Here is a 21,480-nt window from a genome sequence, read left to right as displayed (position 1 = left end):
CTGGCCACCCACCAGGACCCCCAGGGCCCTTTCCGTGGCACTCCTTTCCAGCATCTCATTCCCCAGTCTGTCCGTGCACCCAGGGCTGCCCCGTCCCAGGTGCAGAATCCAGCACCTGAGGAGATCATATAGAATCACAGAATGGTTTGGGTTGGAAGGGACCTTAAGGACCATCTTGTTCCAACACCCCTGCCATGGGCAGGGGCACCTTCCACTAGACCAGGTTGCTCAGAGCTCCATCCAACCTGGCCTTGAACACTTCCAGGGACGGGACATCCACAACTTCTCTGGGCAACCTGTGCCAGGGCGTCCCCATCTTCTGAGTAAAGAATTTGCTGGCTACAGTCACCAGTGTGAGTACTGCAGCAACCAAGAACAGTGCTTTGGCACACAACAGATACTGGACGGTATCAACAGACAGAAGCTTGAGTTGGGAAACTCCCCCTGAGTGTGTCTGGGACAAGTAGGTCCCACTCCATCAGCTTCCAGCACTGGGAAGAAGCATCATAGCCCATCATGTGGAGTCTTGCTAAAACCCGTTTAATCCTCAAAGTAGAAAATGATATTTAAAGGCCTTCTGTGGAGAAGAAATTTGTTCATTTTTCATCTTGTATGCATTACTGCCAAAAAATAAAATGCTACATACTTTTCAGAGCTGCAATGGTTAATGAGCCACAGCACAGTGTCTCAGCTCCCAACAGGACTTGGCAAACATCTGAAAACTGATATCTTAAAAACATCTTGAAACATGTCCTTTCTTTGATATCAGCCAAGTCCTGTAACAAGGGTTACACAAATTCAGATATTGCAGGATTAGGAACTGACATCTAGCAGAATAAATTAATCCATGGTTTCCTTTTGACCCTCAGTTTTAAGAAGCTGGTTCTGGCTTTGAGGACAATGTCTTAAAATCTAGCCAGTGCATGTATACAAAAATAAAGCTGTCAACTTCTAATAAAGGCAGGTGTTGTCAGAAAACCTGTGAAGGCTGATCCTGATGAAGGGATATAGTGTTGGCATGCCCAACTTTGTTGGGAAAAAAACCCCCACTCTACAAAAAACAGCTATTAAAGTTCCACTGTTATAATCAAAGGATTATCTAATGTGGTTCTGAAAGGGTCTTCCACGGGCCTATAACTATTTCTCATTTACTTGTTGTTACATTAGGCTTGAGTTCGTTTGGAACAGATTGCCCAGAGATGCTGTACAGTTTCCACCCATGGAGATACTCAGAGCTGGGCACAGTGCTGGGCAACCCGCTCTGGCTGACCCTGCTTGAGGAGCAGGGGTTGGACTAGATGATCTCCAGAGGTCCCTTCCAACCTCAACCATTCTGTGACTGATTCCATGCAACAAGACAGAACTAGGAAATGGGTAAGAATCAGAGACAAGGTGTTATGACAGACCAAACTGAAAATCATTTGCTGCCACAAAAAAAGGCCAAACGACACCACGTTAGGATGTACAAAACAGAAATCCTTCTACCATGTGTTACTCTGAGAAGATCTCTGCTGGAATGCCACTTCTAGCTCTGAGCACCAGATTTCAGGATACTGTGGATCAGCAGAAGAAAGATCCTCATCAGCAGAGATCCTTAACAACCTAGGAGGAGTTTAACCTAGAAACAAGAGGCTGGGGAACTATACTCAAGCAGTAGACTTGCAGAGATGAAGGAAATAAACTGCCCTTCCGCATCCTCTGTGCAAATATAGGTTACACCAAAAAAAACCACACATCAAAAAAACCCAAAGAGCCCTAGACATTCTCCAGAGGTTATTCAGCATCCACTACAGGCTTTTAAGAACAGATAAAGCACCTCTAAGGAGGTGACAGTGGTATAACGGAGCCATGGGAGAAGTAAGGGAGTACTACAGCTTCCAGATCCTTTGGAGCCCTTTTTCACACTTACATGAAATGACACAGCTTTGAGGAAGAAACATTTCACTGAAAGGTTCAACAGAGTCTGAGGTAACCACCTACAGCTACAGCTTCCTATGCCTTTAACTCACTATCTCCTTAGTGTTCACAAAATTCATTCATACCATTCCACAAAATTCATTAGATCAACACTATCCCTGCACCTCAAAGGACTAATCTTGAATAGCTGGGCTCATAGAGAAGTAAACAGTTCTGTGACCTGTGTTACACAGGTCAGGTAGGCCTAAAGATTTCCTTCACTTACACTGCTAAGACATACATTTCTGACAGCTAGGAGTCACAAGTTGGCTTACAAGACCAAGTGAGAGGGTCTAGTTTACATGAGAAGGCAGCTTTTACCGAGAATCTGACCAAAGAAAGATAAATACCCTGTATACATAAGGAATTCAGTGGATATAAAGAAGATGTCTCCTTTATATTCATCTCAACAAAAGAAGGCCTTATAAGCAAAAAAAACAAAAAAAAAAGAAAAAAAAGAATCTCCAGGTCAATCTAGAATCTTCAGGCATCTTCCAGTTTCTCCATTAATAATCAAGATAAAAATATTTAAAAATCGTGATGCGAGTTTTCACTTTCTCTCTCGTCACACATGATACAAAAAAGGATATCGGCGATTTATAAGCAAAAATTCTTACCGCATTTCAACATGCAACATTGGTCTCACTTCTGTACGATTAAATAGACTATTTACACACAATACATATATATCTTTCCCTCTGTATGCACATGCATTGGTCCTAGCCTAGGCATCAAAGGCCACATGTGAGTTCTCTGGGTCAAATCTTGTTCAAGCAATTCCAGTCTGAGTGTGTGTTCTCCTTTGGACAGCTTAGGATCTCATCTCAGTTCTTCCGGATGTCGGCGTAGACCACGGACTCTGACTTGTTGATCTTGTCGCTGTGCTGTCCCCCGGAGTGATCTAACTGCGCGTAAATGACTGGGCCCTGGGGACACAACAGAGAGGAGCCATCAGGACTTCTCAGAACAGGCAGCACGTCTGCAGCAAGGTGAAAGCCAAAGCAAGACCACAAACCTTTAATGACTGCAAACGGCACTTGGAAGCAGGTGGAATGAACCCTGGCCTGCGAATGAGCTCTAGTCTGCCACCTTTCTGCTCTTGGGAGCAATGCCAACAGCGCCCTTTCCTCCCTCTGAGACTTCTTCCTCCCCATGAAAAGCAAAATCTAGAATCCTTTGCTCTGAAATGCAGCAATTCTTACGTGTTATGGAGTAAAGACACGTGGCTTAGTCAGATGCACGCCAGATTTGTTATTGTTCAGAAGGATCTGTACTACGGATTTATCAGTCCACAGTAGAGGGTACTTCCCCTTCTGCCACTCAGTTCCCGTAAATTCCAGCACCCCTAGACCACTTGGATAATAAGGGAGGGAATAAACCTGCAGCCCCCCTGTGACATGGGTCACTGCCCAAACAAGTGATGGAATCAAGACTTACACAGCAGTGTAGTACAGAAAGTACTGCAGTGGTGCAGCAATACAGAATTCTTACCTGACTTCTGAACCAGCCCAAGCTCTGCACAGCTCCATAAACACCCTGGGCAGGCACGGCCACACACCTTTGTTACCTCTGCTGGGGTGCAGTGGGGGACATTACCAGCACTGTCCTTCAGCTGAGCAAACGTGCCTGCGCCTTCCCAAAACACCACGTCCTCCAAAACAGCCCACAGGAGAGAAAACTGCAGCTATTGGAGACAGGACTGGAGCCTACACAGAACAGGTGCCCAACAAGACAAGTGGGACCTCTATGGCCAGGTCTGACCTGCAGCTCCCACACTGCACTCCTCAGCTGACACAAGCACAGAGCACAAGGCTGGGACCACCTCAGCACAGAGAACACCCCTCACACCCCCCTGCAGGAGGGAAAGGGACTGTCCTGTTTGGGGCTGAGTGGGGGGAATTACAGAGAGAGAGAGAGCTTTTAGTTTGGTTGTGGCTTTTTTAGCAGTTTTTCCTTCAAAACATTTCATCCAATTAACTGTTTCAGTTTCCCTCATGTTCCAGGAAGAAGGAGCCTTCACAGGCACTTCTCCTACTCCATTCTTGCCAATACTTTTGGAATCCTGGCAAATTAGGAAACACTTCTACAGAACTGACCCAGAAATCCTTCCATCTATCTCCCAAACCAATCAGGAGCCAGAGATGAAAAGAGACAGAAAATTAAGCCCTTGAAGGACCGTAAAGTACCTTCCTGCACAGCTGTTTTCCCCCCAGCACAGTGGCAAAGCACACACCTGATAAATACCTTGTTCTCTTTCAGAAGTAATTTAAATCCACATTATTCTTCCTTCTGGGTAAGGTATTTCCAAGGTGATAAAAGAGCAGAAGACAGACAGAAGGGCAAAAACTTGCGAGTGGATATAAAACACTGAATATAAACAGCAGACTGAGAAAATGAAGGAGAAAAAAAAAAGGACACTGATGTCTTAGAAAATCCTGGATTTTAAATCTCAATATAGCCATTTTTTTCCTTTTTCTGCTATTTGCTTTCATGTTGTTCTGGTCTCCAACACTGTACCAGGATTACATTACTGATTCCAATTAGAGTGCAGTATTTACATAAACTTCAAGGCAAAGTAACCTTAAAGTTTATTTGCAAGCAATTTTGGAAGTCTCATCTGCCTGAAGGCAGAGGTAGGATAAATTCAGCTCAAGAGCACTTTCTATCAGTTAAAAAAAAATAAAATTAATAAATCTCTAACTGCATAAAGCAATCATTATGACTCTCCAAGTTTTGTTCAAGTAATTCTGATGGATCAATTTTCTACCACGGGAGTTCACTCTGGACCAGTTATCACTATTCTGACCTGACTGATCCTGTCCCCTCAGGATCAGTTATCACTATTCTAGGTTTATGCCATTTAAATACAGCTATTCTGCTGCAACCAGAATGTTAGGTGGTGGTGGAGAGACTGACTGGCCTGATCACCTGACCCAAACCAAGCTACCACTGTCTCAATATGTTCACTGTCAGCCACCTAAGTAAGTGGTAGGTTAGCTAACAAAGGGCAAAGGAGGACCAAGGATTTATTACAATGCTCCATCTATTTAATTTGCTGTCAGTTGATTTTCTAGTTGACTACAATCAACTAATTCAGGGCCACTTAAAAAAAAAGTCTTAACAATTCAGAACTTTCATCTAATCCCAAATAAGCTCATCCTGACTCTTCAGAATCAGAAGACAGGCTGGCACTGCTACACAAAACCAGCATTTCCCAGAACCTTGCAATTTTTCCATTTAGAACTGAAGGGAAAAGAACAGCAGGAGTACCTGCTAAGGGTTTGTCAGCTGTCATGAATTGCAAGTTACAGCAAAGAAAAAGGAATTACAAAGTTAGACCATCATGGTCTAACAGGAGTCTATAGTATTTCAAATTCTCTAGATTCTGAAACCTGTTCCAACTACCACAGATTCCAGCTCCAGGAAAGTTACCTGAAATTTAAATCAAGATTCCTGGCACTATGAACTGCTCCTTCTCGGGGTCGTGAGAACCAGTTTAAAGCCTGGAACAGAGCTCAAACACAGCCTGTTCAGATCTATCTTAAACCAGAAAGAGCAAAGCCAGAGATCTGCACTTCTGTAGCAGATGTTAATGCAGCTTCAGTGCTCCCCAGTTCTACACTGAGAGACCTCCCTGCTCAGGAACCTCTGCTCCAACCTGCTCTGTACATCAGAAATGCCTTCTGTGGACGTCACTCTTGAGCATCACTGTCCTTCAGCCTGCCCAGAAGTGAACACTCAGCTCCTTGCAAAGCACAAAGACAAGTGACAGCCACCTTGGAGTTTGGCATATTTTGGGACAATCTGCCTTCCCATTTGACTGCTGCAACCCAGTTTACTAAATGAGGACATCCATGTGGGAAATACGTGTAATTCTGGCCTTCAAATAATAGTCATGGTAGGACAGGAGTCACTACAGAGTGATGGCACGGACAAGAAACACCACACACAAATTTGACAGGACAGAACGTACCTGAGGAGAAGGAAGGCACAGTGAAAACAAGTGGAGCTGATTCAATCAGCTGAGCACTCACAGAATCAGATTTTCACACTTTCAGCACTCTGGGGTACTCCAAAAAGCAAGGTCCACACCTGATTAACTTGCACTCAAAACACACAAAGGAAATGCAGCCTCAGTGCACTTTCAGCTGAGAAGTGATGTGGACAAATACTCCACCATTGATACTTAAACTGACACATAAATAAAAAAAAGGAATAAACTTAATTTAATCAATTTAAATGCCACTCTTCAAGAGTGACCACCTCTGTCACTGTTTTTAACTTGCAGAGGCAGGGGTTGTGTATTTGTATTCACAGTTCTTTTCCAGCACAAAGCACTCAGTCACTTCCTGCACATCCCACCAAGTGAAAGGCTACAAGGAAGACCACAGGCCTTTGCTGTTTGACCACAGCACTGACTGTGGGAACCACTGGTCTAAAACTGCCAGGCATTCCAAGAGACAAGAGTGTGCCTGAATCAGCAAGCAGCTTCTGGGAACTCCAGGAATCTGGATATCTGCATTTCACCCTACACAACACCTCAAAAGCTTGGATACTGCAACTAATTTCTTGATTACCAAGAAATACTGGGTTTTACTCATATGTGATGCTAGATTTCAAATATGTTGAATTTGAAATATTTAGATTTTGGGGCTATCTCAAACCATGACAGACCCTTATAAAAATAATCAACAAAACAATGGCTAGAAGTTAAAAATATAAGTGAAATACAGAAATGCAACTGAAATTTAGTTTTCTCACTGATTTAAACATTCTGTTCAAAATCTGATCTACTCTGATTTCATTGTGGATGTTTTTAAAGAAAAGTAAATTTGTTTGCTTGTTCTGTAAAATGGGGCAAATGTTTAACAGAAGGCAGAGGAACCACTTGCTGCTACAAATGTTTGCCAAGAAAAGAAAATCCAGACAAAACTCTTTTTTGCCTAAGAGATTAAAAATCTAAAAATCTGAAGGAAACAAAAGCCATTTGCAGTATTTTTCCTTTGAGATCAGTAGTGTTCAGACTGTGAGTTTCCCTTTAGGAACTTACCTGCAGGAAGACCCTGGAGGGCCCTCTTAAGGAATAAAGCAGACCAGGGTAACTACAGAAGGGCAAAAGCTCACTGATTCTGAGTTATCTTTACACAGTTTAGATTTACTCTGACATGTTCCTTCCAGTACATTGAGACCCAGAACACTGAGGACATGGGAACGTGAGGACACTGCAAGTTTTCACACCAAAACATTAAAGTCTTTTAACATGTAAGCGCAGAACAGCAAAACTCTTAATCCCTGTAGCTCTCAGGGCACTTCCATGTACTGCTTCATACCAGGACAGTAATTAGACAAAACATCTTGGTCTTGTGACCTAGGGACATCAACTCCAACACCTACTGCAATTTAAATCCCACAAAACCTTTTTTTTTTTTTTTTTGGAAGAGGGAACAGCAGGAAGCACCTGTCTCACTCACCCATTCTAGAAGCTCCTCCCGTGAACTAGAAAAGACAAGCTTTATCTAGGCCTTATAACCTGCTGCTACTAGACCCATTCCAGTCAAAATCTGAACTTATCTTTAAATCTTACAACTTGAGTATATAGCCTCTGTGTTCAGAGAATAACTGATCTCCCAAGTCAGAAGGCAGATTTGTGGGCCTGTGTGCTAAAACTCTAGAAATACTGCAAGGCCCAGAACAAAATGCATTTCAAAACCAAACTAGAAGCCCAACAGAGTAGGGACTTTGACTTTATCCAGCTCACTGGATAAAGCACATTTAGGTTTTTTCCCGTAGTGTTAACACATTAACACACATCTCCATTGTTTTGTCGGGAAAAATTAGGAACCCAGGTATTAACTTTGACTTAGAAACCCACCAGTTCACACACTTTCTAAAAGGTGGCTAATCAAGAAAAAGTCCATTTTTAACTTAAATTCATTCAGGGTCCGTACCTCCACAGGAAAATTGCTGGGAATACATGAATCAAGAGGTAAGAAAGAGCTTCCAAATTAGGAAATCTTGCACACTTTTAACAGGTAATCATACGTTGCATAGAATCCCTGTCTGACTCATGCCCTCTCCCCTCTAACTAATTTCCCATGCAATGTTAAGTCTGGATAAGAGACAGTTTTTTCCTTCAAAGTCAGCAGGACTTTGCCAACAGCAGCAAGCATGAAGAGTGGCACTTTCAAGCCCACACAAGTTGGGAGGCTCTGCAGAAGAGAGCTCTCAGCAGCACGAGCCATCTGCAAACTGACCATCGCTGCTCAGTGTCTGCACCGCGCTGCCTCGTCGCCCTCTGAAGGGAGTACACACCACAGAGCATGAGAGAGGAAAATTCCTCCCCACTACAACCTCAAAAGACATTAGGCAGCTTTATGGGGTGATTACATATCTAGTAGACAATGCTGTCTCTTCACTGAACAGCTAGTCGTTGCCCACTCCTGATCCTTGCCAACCCTGCACTGCACTACAACCTGTGTATGCTGACGCACAAGACCACAACCGTCTTTTTCTTATAATTTAGGATGAAAAGGGCATAAAACTCCATCCCAGCCAGTAGCAAAATGCTGATCTTCTAATTGCACTAAGCCTTCTGCAGAAGAGTCCACCAGTCCCAGCTTACTGTCCACCCCCGGTTTGGGGCACACACTTTCACCCCCCAGCACTTTAACAGGCAGCACCTAACGCACGCATCCCACCCTGCCTTTATGTTTTCCATACCATGTTCCCCACGCTCTGGGAGGATCCTGCTCGGGGAAGCAGCAGGAAGCAGTTTACCTGGTGTGATCTGGCGGGCACGCTGTTTACCAGGCCCTCTGTGTCGGAGGGCGCCTTCTGCGGAGCCTGCTTAACCGGAGACATCAAGCTCTCAGAGGTACTGCAGCTGACGAGGTGGCAGAGCAGAGTTTGCACGACAATGTTCAAGAGGCAACACAAAAAACCCAAAAAAAAAACAGAACAAAAAACAAAAAGACGAGTGATGGCAAGATGAGAGTGGCAGATAACGCCAAAGTAAAAGTGAACACAATGGATTCTAAAATAAACACACATGATTCTCCATCTCTCCCGAGGTATTTCTCTAACCTTCCTCCGAGTTTTATTAGTAAGCAACATGAAGGAGCAACTATTAACATAGGACAGCAGCTCCTCCAAAACCCCTGTTCCTTAGATATTCCCATTCAACCCAACCCATGTGTTTTCTTCTCTGGGGCTTCAGACTCAACTAACAGTGGTAAATGGCAATTATCTTCTAACTAGAAGTTAAACAGTCCTAGTTACTGAGTCAACTGTTATACCAGTGTTAGAGCCAACACTTGCAAGAGCCACCAGCTTTCCATATCAGCAAGGTACTTCCTACCGAACTCCACATTAGTTCCCTTGCTTTGCTTAGGCTGTGATCCCAAATTAATGCTGCCCACTCACAGCAGATATTTGTCTCTGGAGCAATCACCTCAAGAGTCCCACATGACATTTTAAGCTATGTGCCCTCATGGCTACCTGAATAATCAAGCAAATTGTGTTTTTCAAACAGAAGAACTGTCTTGTGGTGAGAACCAACAGCCCTAAAAGAAGGCTGCCAGTTTTCACTCTCTGATTGCTTCTTTCCATCTGCTTAAAGCAGGACTGAAAAGAAAGCAAGCCTGTGACAGAGAAAGGAATATCACAGATCTAAGTAGAAGGAGCAAATGTCCTTAAAGTCAGCAGCTTCTGGGCAATGCAGTAATGGGTCTCTCAGTGCTAGATCTACCTCCTTGTACCAAAGCACCCAGGAAAGTAAACCAGCCATCTCCTTGGTAGCAGACATGGGAGCTCCCTTTGCTACCACAACCCTCTGACCACTGGGCCTCCTTTTTCCTCAATCTTCATAGACAGATAATCTACAAAGCAAGTACAGAAGCAAACAAACGAGGACAGTGACATTAAGCAGACCACATCCTCACAGGGCAAGCATTTTTTACCCTTTGATAAGTCTAACCATAGCAGACTTAGCTCCTCATACATGCAGCAGTTAAGAATTTAAAAAAAAAAAAAATACCACCCCAGCCATCATGGAAGGGGTTTCTACTGTATTAGAGACAATGCAGCCCTTCTGTTACTAAAATTATGTATCACTCATTGTTTTAGCCACAAAATTCCTCAGATCTACACTATCTAAATGTTATCACTCAGGTTTAAGCAACTAATGTACTTAGATCTCTCCAAGTTTTCAAACACCCAAGCTGTCTGAGAGAGAGGAACACTTCCAGGGAATTTACTTTTATTTTGAAACAGAAAGGGCTCTGAATTTTCTGTGCTTTAGTCAATGCACTGGCGAGTTCACTGTTGGAAGAGATGGAGGGACACCATCTGGGCTAAACAGCAAACTCCACCCCAGTTAGACATGAGACAATGAAACCCAAGCACCCAGTGAAATGCATCATCCCTTTGCCAACAGATTCCAGCACAAATTACAGTGAAGTTATGTTAGTGGAGAGCTAGCTGGTTAGTCAGCAAAGGAAGAGGAAATGTGTACACACACACACAGGTATTAACAGCAACCACCAACTTGATTAGTTACCATGGTGTCTAGTGGGACTGGAAGAGAAGACCCAGCCCTGTTACATTCCCAATCTGGCGTCTATATCAGGATCTCTGTAAGGAGAGGAAGGTAAGCAGGATCCGATCCCAGCACACCAAGGCAGAAAGAAAAACAAAACAAAACAAAACAAAAGAAACACCAAAGTCAGAGCATGAATGGAGACTGTGGCCATGCAGGGGTTCCAGATGCCGCGCAGGGCCCCGGCCCACCTCAGTTCAAGGCAGAATGGTTATCTGGGAGTAAGTGCATCTCTCCACCACCACCACCACCACACACCGAGTTAGCATCGTATAGAAGACAGTCCATAAGTTTGGAAGGGGTCACAGCACAGCTGGTTTCTCTCTACACATCATGCAGAGCTGGCATGGTCAGTGAAAGCAGTATTTAAACTTCAGAGGTTACTTTCCCAAGAGAGCAGTTAAATCTACTACAAGAAATCACAGTGCATGAACTACTGCTCCAGGCTCGGCACCAGCGTGTGTCCTTCAGCAGGAAGACACTGGAGGGCAGGTCAGTGGGAAACAAGGCAAGCAGGCCACCTCAGGCACACTGCTGGTGCATGACACTGCAGGCTTCTTCTCAATTCTTAGGGGAAGGACACATGCAGAGAGGGAAAACCAGGCTTTCCACACAATTTTGAGCACACACAGCCGCCTTTGATGTATTTAGCCTTACCATTGGGCAATAGCCAACTCCCTTTCTCTAAGCTCTCCAACTGGGAAAAGGACAGGGCAAAGTTTAATTTGGAAATCCCCACAAGTTTATTTTTGGAGTTATTTTCTTTTATCCCAAGGGCAACCCAAAGGACCTGCAGCAAGCAGGAATATTTGTTGGGGAAAGAACAGAAGAAAGTTATAAGTTTGGGGTTTGTTTCTAAGACTCCATACATAATTTTCATTCTTTCTTATAGAAGCAAATTACCATCTAATTAGAGAGGAGAAAAAAGGAAGCACCTCCTCCACCAGTATCAAGCTTCATCACCACAGGACTCAAGTCTGCCTTGGTTAGTTCTTGTTGCTTTTTCATATGCCCACGCAAAGAACTGTGCTTCACTTTGGGGTTACCCTCCTAACACTAAAAACCCTGCAGGGATGGGAACAGTTAACAAAAACCAGACAGTGAATGAGAACGGATGCAGAGTGGCTACTCCTTCCTTACTTTGAAGTGTGGTGATGAATGGGGTTTTGGCAAGTATACTCTAGGCTTAGGAGTCAGACTGAAAAATCCAGTCCTAATCTCAACACAGAGCATTCCTTGAAAGTGTACATATGGCACTTTTCCTTTGGAGGTGGTAGGGAAAGTAGAGCTGGAGGGAAGGGGAACAGACCAGAGCTAGGGGATCTTGGATTAAATGTTCTTAGGGCATATATGCCTGTGGCTGGGGATCAACTTCAATATCTAGTGATTTTCAGGTGCAACTCCTGGTCAGTATGCCTTTTCAAGCACAGTACAAAGATAATTCATTAAAGGCAGATGATCAGTGCTCCACATGGCCATACCCTATCTGTAGCCATGGCTGCCAAGACTTGGCCGAAACAACTCCTCCTACCCCCCTTCAAGCCCTCCCTCTGCTCCTGCTGCTGTTCCTCACATCACCCAAAGGTGAGGAGGGAGATCTCTTACCCAGAGTATCGTTTTTTAGAGTTGTTCTTTCTGATGACAAGACACACGACAATAGAGATGAGCGATGAGAGACCTGTAACCGTACCGATGGCTATCCCCGCCACCGTGGCAATGGGGAACGCAGGCAGGCTGTCTGGGGAGAGAAGGGAGAAAACATTCAACTCTTCTGCATTCCCTCATCAACAGAAGTGCAAACCACAAACGCTCTCGAGCTTGGATTCGTTTAGAGCGGGAGGCACTAATGCAACATCCAGAAATCACAACCTGCAGCCTGAGAGGCGGTGACAGCAGGCAGGCAGCAGAACAGTGTGTGGACAGAGCACGCACCGGGAGTGTTCTCAGTGCCACCGTCCTTCAGAACTGCCTTTATATCGAACCGAGAATTTTTACATGTCAGGGAACACAGCTGACAGTGAGGACAACCCTGTCTCGTTTTGTATCTGAAGGGGTGGGGGGTGGGGTAACTTACATCCATCTGCAAATTCCCACCAAGGTCAAAAGGAAAAGGCAGGCACGCTTGAAAGCAGATTTGAACACAGCACGTTGATAACCCACTGAAGGCTGGGTGTTCTCCAGGTAGCATGCAGCAGATAGCACAGTTCCTACCCATGATCACTCTTACTAGTGTTTTTACATGATTCTGGTGTCTCTAAATACAGCTCTATACATTTGTATGGACCCATTTTTTTCCTTCTTGCATCAGGATCACTGCACAATACCAGACATATACGTAGAGGAATGCAGTATCGCTTTACTCACATTTTCCCTAATATTATTTTGGGGGAATGTAGGCCAAGAAAGAGCAGTCAGAAACAAAAGCCAATCAGAAGAGAATGAGTGGAAAAGACCTACAAGATAAAGAACACACAGACTACCATTATAGCTTTTCCCAGGAAGAAACAAAGCCCTTTCCTTCCCCCTGCACTGTGTTTAATGCAAGGAACATCTTAGGCCAGAGGGTTTCTTACAAGACTCCAAGCTGTACCAGCTACTTGTACCAAATACAAGTGAATCAGCAAAAGACCCAACAGGTCTTCTTATACAGAAAAATCTGTCTCAGACTTTTCTCTCACCTTTGTCTGGTTATCACAGAACTGCTGAGGTTGGAAGGGACATCTTGAGATTGTCCAGTCCAACCCCCCTGCTCAAGTGGGATCAGGCAGCTCAGATTGCTCAACACTGTTCAGTTTGGAATTGACTGTCCCCAGGGATGGGAGACTCTTTGGGCAACCTACTCCAGTGTTCAGTCACAGTGAAAATGTGGAGTTAAGCTCAGATGGAATTTAGTGTTGTGGTGGTTTGGACCTTGGGTTTTCCCCCAGAGGCTGAGAAGTGGTAACCCCCAGGGGTGGTAACACTTGAGATTTGTCCAATCTGCGCTCCTGCAAAAATGTAAACATATCACAAGCTCACCGGAAGAGACAAGTTGTAGTTTTGTTGTTGATGGAGAGGTGGCCATGTTGTAGAGCCACGAGGAAGGGGCTCGGAGCCCCACAGGGGGGCTTTGGCCCCCAGCCCCCAGCGGGGGACTGCAGAGACTTGGAACAGTCTTAGACTGGGCTAAGCGTCTGTAGTTATGCCGGGAGATGTTTTTCTCCATGGGTGCAGAGCAGCAGCCGGCACTGACCAGAGAAACAGTGGCACAGAGCCAGGACAGATAAGACCTGAACCGGAGAAGCCACAGAGACATGCAGCACCGCAGAGAGGACTCCTGGAAGGAGAGCCGGGAAAAGAGAGCCAGCAGCTGAGAGACAGAGTTCTTGGGGGTAAGAACTGTACCAGACCCCAAAACTCCTTTGAGACCTCCAAGAAAGGAGGCAGATGGACTCCTATTATGGAGAGCAGTTTTGGACATGCAGCACCAGAGAGAGAGATGAGCTAAGAAGCTCAAAGGCGTCCTGAAACTGGACCGGGACGACCAGAGGAATGCAGAGGGGGGTGACCTTGGCTCCCCCCTCACACTGCTGCCATGGTGGCAGCCTGAGAACAGGGCACAGAGGCCCTGCAAGGAGCTTGAGTCTCCTGGAGATACCAGAACGTCACGAAGACCCCCTGTGTCTTCGTGATATGACCGTGGTGAAACAACCTTGTCTGGGGTGAACGAAGCCCACGGAAGACCCCTCGGTTGGAGGCGATGGGGCCGAGGGAGCTTGGATACCTCCCTCGTGAGTGCTGGCAGAAATCCAGCTATCAGCTGCTGCATGCATGTGAAGAAGACAGACTGCTGCTGCTTAAGGACTAGAAGGGATCTGTCCTTCTTTCCCTCCTGGACTTTTATTTGGAGGGGAGAGGAGATCTGATCATTGTAAATACTATATGTCATGGTAGAGATATTGTGATCGTGTGTATAATGTATTGTAGTAATATATTCCCTTTCCCCCATTCGGAGTCTGGTGTGTTTTGTCTGGAAAAATCCATCTCACATTAGGTTGAAATGTGGGAGGGGGCTTAGACTAGGGAATTAGGATTTTGGGGCTATCTCAAACCATGACACCTGTGTTTCAATTTACACTTATTGTCTCTTGTCCTGTCACCAGGCACCGCTGAAGAGCCTGGCTCAGTCTTCTTTAGATGCCATCAATGTACATAAACACTGACGAGAGGATTCCCCTGAGCCTTTCTTCTCTTTTGCAGGCTAGATCACCCCTTCTTCTCGTTTGCAGCCTGGACAGCCCCATTTCTCTCCATTTCTCCTCATATGAAAGGTGGTTCAGTCCCTTAATCATCTTAGTCATCCTTTGCCAGACTTGTTCCAGCAAGGACCACAGACCAGGTATATTCAAGCCCTTCCCAGCCAGTCTGTAGTCTGTTGACCAAGCCCATTTTGACACACTTATGTAGAAGGGAGCAGTACCCTGAAGCAGGTGCATCATACTAAGAAAACAGGGCTTTCACTTAGTTCTGTTCTTTTGGGGTTCAGTGACTTTCAGAAGAGCTGCCTCAGTAAGACATTACAGATGAAGACATGAGTGCCACAACTTAAAAGAAGACATCCCTTCTTTTCAGAACCTTCAGCAGCCCAGAGATCCTTCTGCTATTAAGGAAGAAAGTCCTACAGATGGTAATATTTTTCAGGTGATTGTGTTTGAGCCCCATGCAAAAATAAATTTATTTTGAGGCACATAAGGAGTTCCCTATTTTCTGTGCTTTTTCACCTTTCCAAAAGTGCAGGAATAACTGCCTGCAAAAGCATCAAAACAGACATGCATTTCTGTCAGCAGAGCAGCTGCTGCCTTGTACACCATAAAAGAAAACACACACGTTTTCAGAGCAAGAAATCAAGTAACAATCCAAAACTAGGGAGCAGAGTGTTTGCTGGAAGAACAATGTTAAAATTTGATGGTGTTGTCACTTTGACTCAGGGGGGTTTCTGGTTTGTCGAGTCTGAGTGATGGACAGCAGTTACGTTCTGTTGACAGAGGTTATTAAGACCATATAAAAAAATGCAACTGTTTGCATGTGAAACTAGAGTGTGGCTTTATTGCTTCTCAGAACATGGTCCAGCAGACTACAGAAGAGCTCAATTTTATGATCACTTAGTTCAGCTAAAGAATGTTTCACCCCCATGTTTTTCCTATATTTTCCAGCATTCCAGTTACATGATTTCCTCATGAGTACTTCCAGAGCAGCCAATGACTTCATTGTAACAGATACTCCCCGCTACATAACAGAACATCAGCTCTGAAAGCTAACATTTTAGTTAACAGCTCAACACAAACCAAAAATCCAGCCATCCAGAGAACACTTTCCAGTAATTATCACTGTAATTCAAAGCAATTTCCATTTTCGCTGAAAGTGTGTTAGCATCAGTTTTATGAAACAGGCAGGAAAGGGAAGTTTCCGTTGCTCCTAAGAATAAAGATTTTCACACAATTCTCATTTTTTCCCCCATGTGCTTTCAGATCAAAGATGAACAACCTCCAGGCAACACCAGCTGTCTCGAACACACTGTGAAGCAGCTGCCTATTACAACTAGAGTTACAACCTATTTATTACAGGAGCAGTACTTTCAGCTGAAGTCAGAATGCAAGACAGCATTGCAGCTATAGCTTGAAAACCTGTTTTCACAGTCTTCTTAAGAATTCGAAGACAACTGTTGCAGCATTTTTCTCAGGATGAGAACTATTTTGAATACAAGGTTTTCTCCGCAATCATTGTGATCCTCTTGTCCAGATGCCCCACCTATGGGGAAGCCAGCGTGCAAGTCTGTTGAAAAAATATCAGCTGAATTAGTGGACCTAAGTCAGCCTTCATTTGCTTAACCTGGGTTAAAATCTGAAGAGGCTTTGCCAAGAACAGCCTGACTTTGCCAAACTGGCAGCTCCTTTACTGCTTCTTCATGGTGACCATCAATACTCTGTGAGTATATAGACTTCAAACTTCCAAGAAACAGAAAGTTCTAAGTGATGCTTGGACCTCCAGAGGTCCGTCCAACTCAAACTGCTGCATGAAAAGTTAAATACAGACCTTGCCTACAAAGGAACATGGAATGACCTCATGAGCAGGGGTACACACCTGCTATTAGCAGCAGCATCATTCTAATTAGAGCATACACATAGGTATCTTCCTTAACATACTAACATCTCATGAAACAGCTGCATCTGCACTGCCATTTGAGAACTCAGCATTTATTCTCGTCCTTATTCAATTACGAGTTTGGAAATCCAATCACTGCAAGAATCATTTCATTGCAGGAAGCATCTCACTTTGGCTGACCTCCAGCTTAGGCAGAACAATCAAACGTTTTGGATGATCAAGGGAAATAAAGAGCCAAATTGACACACAGAATCTAAGTGTTTGGACTGTGAGTGATGTTGCCAAATGCTAACCAGAAGCCTTATGTGGCTGCAAGCAGCCAGCCCTTGCTGTTTATAAGGGTCACCACTGAAAGAACATCCCAATAGAAGAGACTGAATGTACATCCAACACAAACACCTTTGCAGGGAAGACAGCAGCATTTCACTGTCAGTAGGTGCTTGGGCCAGATTTATGGTGTTGTATTCCATTATATGTACCAGAAGGGTTCCAAAGGAAAGAGTCTGCCACTTTGTTTCCTTGCTCCCCAGATTTCAAATGTCATCCTAGCCCTTAATGTAGCGAAATGCAGGAAATGCGTTCGTAGGACTTTGAAATGAGAGGACAAGTTTTCATCAAGGCTTCCACCAGCTTTTGCTAATAATTGTTCAAAGCATAGGAATTAACGGGTATGCAGGAAAAGTGTGTGACATTCAGTTTTTTAAACAGCTGACAGATATCGGTTCAATCATTAGGACCTGGAAGAAGAGAATTAAAAGTATAATTGTTCCCTCCAGGCTACTCCCCCACCCCCAACAAAAGTGACACAGACAAGGGAGGGGGAAACTAAAATAAAATTAAAAAAAGGTGGGAAGGAAAAAAACCATATAGGGTGAATACCTTTCTCCACAACTCTAACTCGGATTTCTCCTGGTTTGACAACAATGTCAGGTGGGTTCTTGACATCACAAATGTACGTGCCGTTGTCCCGGAACTGCATGTTTGATATAGTGATAGAAGCATCTTTCTTGTTAAGATCTCCAGCCCAAGTGATCCTGTCTTTAAATGGTATGTCCTTTCCAGGGTATGACTTTCCATTAGAGTAATAGAAAAACTGTAGTCAAGGAAAAGAGGATATAAGAACAATCCAGTTAGAGAGCTACCACGCTTCTCTCATTGTTACAGCATTCTCTCAAAACCAACTGAATGACACATATTTGAAACTTTTTTTCCTCCTCCTGCCTCACCACTTTAGTCTGGCTTGTTGCCTCTCGATCACATAATCATGCTATGGCTTATACCTCAACCCTACCAGCACAGCAGACCACAAGTTCCAGTTTTCTGTTGGTTTTGATTTGTTTTGTGGTTCGATTGTTTCGTTGTTTGGTTTGGTTTTTTTCCTGTTTTGAGGGACATAGAGTTTTGCACACGGGGTGGGGGGGGAGAGAAAAAGACTGGTAACCTGGGAATAATTAAAGGACAGAACAGTTCTGGAACACAGCCATCTATCTTTTAGGCACAGGAAGCCGCCTGCATCCTCATAGGGAAAGGATACCAAGTTTCCTATCTCGTGTTTTGCTGTGTGTTACTTGCAACTAAAGCACAGCTAAATTAACATGCAACATCCTCCTTCCTTCTACCCCCCAAAAAATCCCATGAGCAATTTAGAGCATATATAGCTGTTTTCCAGAAACCTTCAAGTAACTAAATAGAACCGTTTCTGAGTTTTTTGATGAGTAAGTTGCACACTGGCCCTGCACAACCCAGACAAGACCAAAAATCCTTGAAGAATGAACCTGTGTAGTACAATCTAGGGAGAAACTGCACGTGTCCTAACTATACCTGACCAAAACTGGAATTTACAGCAGTAGAAGTGCACAGACTTCTACAGGACACCTCTGCTTTCAAACACATGGGATCCCCTAAGAGAGGTCTACAGATTAGCATAAATCCAACAAACTATCTCATGTGGAAGGAAATCTGCTAACACACAGTCATCTTTCAACATTTTGGAGGAACTGCATCAGTCTGCAGCTTTTCCAGCTGGATTATAACCTTTAGCACAGTAGTACTGCATTACCACCCCCCCTGTGCACAGGGGAAGTCATCCGACCGGTAGTCTAGAAGGCAAGAGGTAGATTCCTCAGCTCTCTAGGAGTCCTCACCTGAGGGAGGAGAAATCACAAAGTAAAATATGTCCTGAAACACAGGCTAAGTGACTCAAGCCACTCCTTGCCTATGATTGAGTGATTTAACGTGAGGCTTCTTTTGAAACCTAAAACCGACAGATTTTGACTGGTTGTGATTTCGAGCCGATTGTGAAACTCTGCTGTGATCAGATGTTTCATTCACGCAGAGATGTCTCTATCCCTGGACATGTGTCAGGGGAAGGGGACAAGGAGGGGAAGCTCTTGGTCAAGTCAGCCTCACCACATGGCCGTAAGATTGCCAGTGTGATTCTAAAGAGGCGCAGGACCATCCTCGTCAAGAGAAGCATGGACTTAGCTCAGACATAACATGATCGTGAAACCAGTCTTTCAAATAAAAGCCCACCAAGATATGTAATGACATGACTTGGGCTCATAAAAGAAAAATGTTCCCTCTATCCTTCCCCCAGCCCCTCAAAAGAAACAGAGGAATGAACATCAGATCATGCTGGGCCACTTCTGCTTTTCACTCAATTGTGCTGATAACAACATTCATGTGGAATGTCTGAACTGACTACACTTCCAAAAAATGATGTTATCTCCTGAAGTTGTATTTTCACAACTGGACAGTGATGCTGAAAGGGCATGGAAGGATATATGGGGAGTGGAAAATGTACAAACAGATGGCTTGATTTCACCCACTCTGTTCAATGTTAGCAAGAAATGTGCCCTACTCCCTTAAACTTTTGACAAACTACTGCTTTGGCTTCCCAAGGAGAAAAGCACCCTTTTCAAAACTAAATATTTATTTCACTGAAAATTGAGAAGCTTGTTCTTCAGAGCTCTATATATTGAGCAAGATGCTCATACAGTGTTTTGGATCATCTCTGCTTTGAGCACTGAAGGGGTCCTAGAGTTTAAGTGATCCCATGTCTGCAGCAGAGGGGAAGCAGACAGGCTGAGCACCCTGCTGTCCCCACATCTTCCCTGCTGCCCCAGAGTCCCTTGTTCAGCTTCCTCTGAATTCTCACTCAGGACAAGGAACCAGAAGGAAGCAGAAGAGTCAGAGAGCTCAGATGTGCCCAGCTTATGCAACAGAGGAAGAAGACAGCTAACAACCTATCAAAGCCATTTCTTTTAAGGTTTCACACCCAAGGGATCTGAGCCCACTTGGGCTCAACATACAGGAAATGAGTGATGTCAAATATTTTCCTAAGTTCCTTGCTAGCCTGGCTTTTTACTTGTCATATAACTATAATATGAGGATGTAACTGCTCACTGATTTAAGCCATTCAATTCTGCTCTGAAACCAGGGAGATTGCTGCTACTTCAAGCCCTCTCTAGCAGAGGCTATACAGTACACAAGCAAAATAAGCAACAAGCACAACACAATGTAACACTGCAATTCCAGTGATAAAATGAGCGGTTGCAGGATTTGAATTAAGTGCAAGAGGATAGAGAACTTAGAAGATTCCTAGATGCTCATCTGCTTCATACATAGTGCTACCACACCAACACCCCTCCCCTCAGACTAACAAAGCAGCCGGTGTATTTTACACTCACTGCACGCTCCAGTCTTTGCAGAGATCCCCCTAAAATCACAGTGATGGAGACAAGACACGTGGAAGGAGGCTCGAATCCATAATCTTCTTGCTCCTTAGAACCAACTAGAAGAACCACTGCACACTTAGGGCAGCCTCCCCTCCCTACAGCCACTCCTTACTGAGATACGAGTTGCGGCTCCCTCTGGTTGAAAGCTCCAGGACACGGATGCTGCGCTGCTGATCACCTCCACAGACGTGAACGTGCACGGAAGCTTCGCGTCTGTCCCGTTCTCCACAAACATCTCCTCCGGCGTGTTGACCTCTACTGCTGATACTTTGACTGCATGGGAGAGGTAAAGGGAAGAAAGAAGGAGGACAAGCGACATCAGTGCTGTTTTGAGAACCAGGAAGTTCATATCACCTTGCCTATAAGGGGAAAAGAGAAGAGGCATCAATAACTCCCACATCAAGCATGTGCACAAACACTGCATTTTATACCTGCAATACAAACAAGGATAGAGTGGGCCAGTTCACTTCTCTTTCCTTGTATTATCTGTCACAGGATGTTTTTCCATCCACAGATGTTTCCTCTGCAACAGTTTGTGGAAGTCAATTCTATGGCGTAAGGGGTGAGTTTGAAACTCTTTCATACAAGGTTCCATTAGACACTGTAATAAATAAGCCCCATCAGAGGAACTAACAACATGGACCCAGCTATTACTCAGTTTCCTCTCTGGCTCACATCTTGTTTCCCATCTCCAGTTTTTCCTAGCTGTAGGTAGAACAAAAGCTCACCGCCAGAAAGCTGAGGAGGAATAAACTTCTCTCGCTCCCAACTATGCCATCTACTCCTGCTCTCTGGCATGCTTCAAGGCCATCGTGTGCAGGACCTCAGAAAGAATCACTCAGTTACAGTTTAGAAGCACGAGAGCAGTTTAACTTTTTTTCTACCAAGCAAGCAGACCACAACCACTCCCCAAATTCAAAGAAATTAAGGTTAATATTGCTCTTGTACTGGCAGTTTTCCTACCGAGTCAGTAAAATCCATCACTATTCGGAAAACCTGTTGAAGATATTCTTTATCTGGCACCTTCTAAACTCCAAAGACACTATCCCT

At 44.4% G+C, this 21,480-nt stretch overlaps 1 protein-coding gene across 5 annotated transcripts in view; it reads right to left on the bottom strand.

The window, feature by feature from the left end:
• Positions 1-233: 233 nt before the first annotated feature.
• MPZL1 (myelin protein zero like 1) overlaps positions 234-21,480 on the bottom strand; it is a 35,262-nt gene continuing 14,015 nt past the window's right edge. For 4 of the 5 annotated variants that reach the window (XM_017830747.1, XM_017830750.1, XM_017830749.1 and 1 more), the window contains exons 2-6: positions 20,543-20,703; positions 17,573-17,786; positions 12,158-12,290; positions 8,734-8,839; positions 234-2,882 (exon numbers count right to left, since the gene is read on the bottom strand). In XM_017830747.1, coding sequence (XP_017686236.1) covers positions 2,781-2,882; positions 8,734-8,839; positions 12,158-12,290; positions 17,573-17,786; positions 20,543-20,703 — 716 coding nt within the window. In that variant the 3' untranslated portion in view covers positions 234-2,780. Of the gene's footprint in view, positions 2,883-8,733; positions 8,840-12,157; positions 12,291-17,572; positions 17,787-20,542; positions 20,870-21,480 lie in introns of those variants that run through there. The other variant, XM_017830746.1, reaches the window with a different exon arrangement.

Source organism: Lepidothrix coronata, unplaced genomic scaffold (genome assembly GCF_001604755.1).
Source record: "Lepidothrix coronata isolate B3197 unplaced genomic scaffold, Lepidothrix_coronata-1.0 Scaffold183, whole genome shotgun sequence".
NCBI lineage: Eukaryota > Metazoa > Chordata > Aves > Passeriformes > Pipridae > Lepidothrix > Lepidothrix coronata.
The sequence above is the reverse complement of the archived record's forward strand: the minus strand, read 5'-3'. Positions and strand labels throughout refer to the sequence as shown.